This window comes from Musca autumnalis, unplaced genomic scaffold (genome assembly GCF_047663935.1).
Source record: "Musca autumnalis isolate F117 unplaced genomic scaffold, ASM4766393v1 scaffold_1, whole genome shotgun sequence".
Taxonomy (NCBI): Eukaryota; Metazoa; Arthropoda; class Insecta; order Diptera; family Muscidae; genus Musca; species Musca autumnalis.
Genome location: NW_027411644.1, coordinates 272,137,160 through 272,143,159, shown reverse-complemented (window position 1 = coordinate 272,143,159; position 6,000 = coordinate 272,137,160). Strand labels below are relative to the sequence as shown.

Here is a 6,000-nt window from a genome sequence, read left to right as displayed (position 1 = left end):
CAAAATTTCGGAAAAGTTCAGTTTAGGACCTGCTGTCAAATCGCTTTGATTTCTGTTGTAACAACTTGTAATCACTGTCCCCCATATGACGATACAAGTTTCATCAGGGGCAAGTCCATACTTCCTGAGAAAATAGCCTGAAAGCTGCAAAAAAAAAACCCCCTATGACACCGTGTGTAGTGGTTGGAGCGCAAGATAACTCTCGAACGGATCTGCCGATTCGATGCAAAATTTGGCCTTCGTAATATTTTGTCCAAATATAGTTTAAGTTCGAAGATAAGCCATATCGGTCCACTCCTTCAGATACCTCCCCCACAAAAGTTCAAAAATGTTCGGAAAAATTGTGAGCACGATAACACTTGAAGCAAGTGACCGACTTGGTCCCTACTTTACACAAGCTAATATATAAACCAGATATAGATCAGGTTCGATATGGACTATATTTGTCGACTCCTTCGGGTACCTCCCACACAAAATTTCTGAACAGTTCTCCTTAAGACCTTCTCTCGAATCACTTTGATTTTTGTTGAAGCAACTGGCATTCACTGCCACAATTACGACGGTGAAAGTTGTTTCAGGGGCAAGTCTATACATCTTGAGAAAACAGCCCGAAAGTTGTAAAAACCCCATATGACACCATATGAAGTGGCAGGCGAGCACGAAACCCTCGAAGTGATCAACGGATTTGGTCCAAAATTTGGACTCTGTCATATTTTGTCTAAACTTAGTTTTGAAGATGGGCAATACCGGTCCACAACTTACGGTACTTCCCCCCAATGTTTACAAAATGTCACTAAAATGGTATACACCATACCTCTTGAAAGGGGGCAAATAATTTGGTCCAAACTATGGATCTCCCTGGTTTGTCCAAATTTAGTTTAACTTCTAAAATGGTCCATATTGGTCCTCTCCTTAGGGTACCTTCCCCACAAAAGTTCAACATTTGTTTCTAAGTGCAGTTAAGGGTCTGTTCGAAAATCCTTTGCCAATTTATACTGATGCTTTTCCTTGTGGTCCTGTTTACAGCGATATTATGTTTTCCGAGGACAAGTCGATGCTTACTGGCATACTGGCCCAAAAGTTATACGATGGCCAACTGAAATGACTAGTGGGCGCGAGAACTATTGAAAAGATATGACTCCCAAAATAAGATCTACTTCCATTATGGACTATGTCGGTACATTCTTTTTAGTACCTCCTCTACAACACTTTTAAACTTTAATTCTAATACACATTTTCGTCGGCAAGTTCAAATATCCAAAAAGGCCACAAATAATACGAACTGATCGTAGATGAAAGTTTCAATTCACATAGGCAGAGGATATACCTCTGTCGGCAAAACCGATTAATACTTTTTTACTTGTTTTAAATACATTTTCTGACTTAACTTAGGCATCTGGGGTATCCGTGGTCATAATATACCTCGAATTGTGAACAGGAAAGAAAACTAATTATTCCATTTAATTCAGAATATTTTATGGTGGAGGGTGCAAAAATTCGGCTCGGTGAAACATATCGGTTTTTTATGGTTTTTAATTTTAAGGAATTTATCATCGTTTGAAAATATTTAATCGACCAACTGTATAAATATTAACTCATTCTAATTTATTTATATATTCTCTTTCTTATTTCATTACAGCACATTAAATAACAAAAACAACAAACGGAAATATGGAAGAATTTACAAAATTTCTGCACAGACACTGTAATTACCGTTCCTGCCAAGAATGCACTGCTTTCGAAGTGAAAAAGCAAATAAGCTTCGCCTTAGGTCTGTAAAGATAAATGGTGACAACACTGGTGGTGACACTGACACATTGGACGATACTCTGGAACATCGTCACTATCACCACAAACATTGGGAGCAGTAAATCAATGATAATCTCTGAGTAGCAACCCACATCACCAACTAGCAAAGAAGGCAACAACGAAGAAACAACAAAAATACATTTATTGACTAACGGCATCGCCATCGTCGTCAGCATCATCATCATCAATGGCAGATGTTGCATGAACGGTAAAAGAGATTTAAAAGCAATTTATGCCATTAACCAAGCAAAAACATCTGTATTAGTCAACAACACAAAATTGGTATAGAACTACTTCCGAATAACGTGGCAGCAAGAGCTTTTCCCTTGGGCCAAACAGTTTTAGATGTGACAACAAACAGTCACTCTACATTTACGTTTCCATTAGATTACATAAATATGTTAGATCTCAACATTCCCACAGTGAATACAATTTCTGCCACCCTATCACCCTATGATGCTGAAATATTTCAAAAGAGTCGTCATAATAGAATTTCCGAATCAACAGCAGCAGCACAATTGGCAGCAACAATGTTTGATACACCAACACACACCGCACTGCCTTTACCACAGGCTGAAAGTGGAATTAATCTTACACACCACCTAACGGACACCGTGCTGGACCCAATGGCAACAGCAACTGGTACCACGTTAAATTCCCAGTTATATCCCTTGGTAAATGTAGCTAGCAATTTCATTAACGATTGGTGCAATCAATCGTTGTTCTCACCATCATCCCTGCCAGCAGCAGAAGCAGCAGCATATATTGCCGCCAGTGATAGTAGCAGTAACTCTGCTCCGAGTGGTTACAACTGTTCCCTGCTTTCAAGTACAAATAGTTGGAATACTTCCAGCAATGATACCTACATGTAAGTTATTAATAGACATCGGATTTTTGCATATATCTGAAAATTATAATGCAAAAAAATCGTTTATTAAACAATAGAAGCTGGAGCTTTGAACGTATTATTGATTATTTTCAATATAATATCTAATTCCTATCTTTGAAGCGATATAATTCTAAATAATAACGTAGTTACAATTGGTTGAAGTTCAAAAATATGCAAAAATCCGATGTCTAGTTATTAAACAGCTATTAATAAAGTATTGTACGAGAGTTATGTTATAAATATTAAGGATGAATATTAGGACGACTTAGCCTTACGAAAAATGTTATATATAACAAGTAAAAAAGTATCAGTCGGCTTTGGCGACAGAGATATACCCTCAGCCTATGTGAATTGGAACTTTCATCTACGGACAGATCGAATGTATTTAGGGTCTTTTCAGAATTTTGTGTCACGTTTTGTACATTTGAACTTGCCGACAAAAAGTTCAAAAGTTTTGCGGAGGAGGGAATGGGCCGACATAGTGCATTACGGAAGTGGATCTTAATTTGAGAGTCATTTCAGTGGGTTATCGTACTCCTGTTGGACCAGTATGGCAGGAAGCATGGACTTGTCCACGGAAAACATAATATGGCTGTAATCATAGGTATAAATTTCCAAAAGATCTCCGAACAGACCCTAAACTGCACTTGGACACAAATGTTGAACTTTTGTGGGGAAGGTATCCTAAGGAGAGGACCGATATGGGCCATTTTAAAAGTAAAACTAAGTTTGGACAAAATATGACGAAGGCCAAATTTTGGACCAAGTCGGTCTACCAGTGCGGGAGGGAGAGAGATATGGGTTTTTTTACAACTTTCGGGCTGTTTTCTCAAGAAGTATGGACTTGCCACTGAAAAAAACTTTGACCGTTGTAAATGAGACAGCGATTGCAAGTTGCTTCAAGAGAAATCAAAGTTAACCAATAGCAGGTCTTAAAGTGCACTTATCCGAAATTTTGTGTGGGAGGTACCCGAAGAAATGGGCAAATATAGTCCATATTCAAACCTGATCTATATCTGGTAGATATATTAGGATGCGTAAAGTATGGACTAAATCGATCCTTCCCTTCAAGAGTTATCGAGCGCACAATTTTTCCGAACATTATTGAACTTTTGTGGGGGAGGTACCTGAAGGAGTGATCCGATATGGCTTATCTTCGAACTTAAACTAAGTTTGAACAAAATATTACGAAGGCCAAATTTTGGATCGAATCGGCAGTACCGTTCGAGAGTTATCTTGCGCTCCAACCACTACACACGGTATCATAGGGTTTTTTTAACCTTCCAGGCTATTTTCTCAGGAAGTGGAGGTTTGCCCCTGATGAAACTTGTACCGCCGTATGCGGGGCCGTGAATACAAGATGCTACAACAAAAATAAAAACGATTCGAGAGCAGGTCCTAAACTGAACTTTTCCGAAATTTTGTGTGGGAGGTACCCGAAGGCGTATACCGTTTGAGTCTATATTGGAACCTCATCTAAGTTTGGTAGACATTTCACGATGTGCAAACTTTGGCCCAAATCGGTTACTCCCTTCATGAGTTATCGTGCGCACAAATTTTCCGAACATTTTCGAACTTTTGTGGGGGAGGTACCGGAAGGAGTGGACCGATATAACCCATCTTCGAACTTAAACTAAGTTTGGACAAAATATTGCGAAAGCCAAAATTTGGACCAAATCGGTTCATCCGTTCGGGAGTTATCGTGCGCACCAGACAGACAGACGGACGGACATTGATAAATCGACTCCGAATTGTCTGAAACACATTTCGTCCAAACATACTTGGGGTCTAAAACCATTATTTCGATGAGGCAAACTTTGCCCGTATGAAAGTGTATATCGTCTGCTCCGTCGGAAAAGGTCGTAAGTCCACTTTTTTTGGAAATCGCGTTTTTGTTACAAGATGATAGTACAAGTCAAAACACGTCGTATGATACAAAGAATATGGTAGTATGTCGCGTTTTTCTATATGTTTTGCCCTTGTCGGAAAAGGTTGTAAGTCCACAAAACGTACAAATTTGAGTACGAAAAGGTCGTAAGTCCACAGGAAAATGTATACTTTAAAAGAATACTACAGCTAATGTAGTTCATATATAATGTTTAACGTCATCCAAGGTTGGGGTACAATGTAAAGAACTAGCCTACACTTTTGGATGATAATCGGATGATATTTGGCGGAGCCTGTGGACCAAACTTTTGAACAAAAATGTGATAATTTCTATATTCCAACGAAAATTTACATTTGAAATCTATTTTCCCCTATAAGCGAACTGATTATGAAAGATGGACTTCTGGCATTTTCATTGATACAAATTGGGATGCTGTATGTGTTAAAATACCTCATATATTGAAAATATTAAAAAAAAATCAAAAATTTTACTGTTTTTACTGTCGTATATCTTACTTAACTTTATCAACTGGTCATTTGTGGCTTCTCGAGGGACATTCATAGGACATAGGACATTCACATAACGAGATTAGTGTGTATTCTGAATTCAATAAAATAATACCTTCTAACGGACGGGTAAGTGCAATGTTTATATTATTAAATGATTCTATAATAATAACACTGCTCAACAAATTTGAAAAAGTTGAATGTTTCAGACGAAGTTGCAGTTGTTTCTAGATGAAATCGGCGAGTTATTTTCAAATCCGGTGCCGGTTTTTCTCCATCAGCTCTTGTTTTTGAGATATAGCTCAAAATCGGTTTTTACGAGTTTAACCCAGACTTTCGTTATTTTCGGATACAAACAAATATTTTTTTTTGTGGGTTTTCGACATTAATATATTAAGGAGATGTAGTACGCTCGATACAAATCGTTTTTGAAATAGTTATGGTGAGTATATATCAAAAAAATATAGAAAATATACGACGGACCTTGTAAAAATTGCTTATTTTGAGTACTTTAAGCTATAATTACGTCATCGGGGGAAGTCATAGGATCTTCATATGGCAATGCGGATATGCTTAGGGTGTCTACTATATAATCCAGTATTCAAATATATAATATAAAGTTCATAGCGCCCATGATTCGGCCATAACCTAAAAATCATCAGGAAGACTGCCATTGAAAAGTGAATGGCTTATGTGGTAATGATATCACTGGTAAATTATTTCCCTTTAGCAGTCTTCATGGCGATTTTTAGGTTATGGCCGAATCATGGGGGCTATGAACTTTATATTATACATTTGAATACTGGATTATATAGTAGACGCCCTAAGCATATCCGGAGTACCATATGAAGATCCTATGACTTCTCCCGATGACGTAATTACAGCTTAAAGTACTCAAAATATGCAAT

At 37.8% G+C, this 6,000-nt stretch overlaps 1 protein-coding gene across 2 annotated transcripts in view; it reads left to right on the top strand.

Annotated features, from left to right (window-relative positions):
- Positions 1-1,657: 1,657 nt before the first annotated feature.
- Positions 1,658-6,000, top strand: part of TkR99D (Tachykinin-like receptor at 99D) — a 183,571-nt gene continuing 179,228 nt past the window's right edge. For both annotated transcript variants that reach the window (XM_073961186.1, XM_073961185.1), the window contains exon 1: positions 1,658-2,677. In XM_073961186.1, coding sequence (XP_073817287.1) covers positions 2,208-2,677 — 470 coding nt within the window. In that variant the 5' untranslated portion in view covers positions 1,658-2,207. The remainder of the gene's footprint in view (positions 2,678-6,000) is intronic.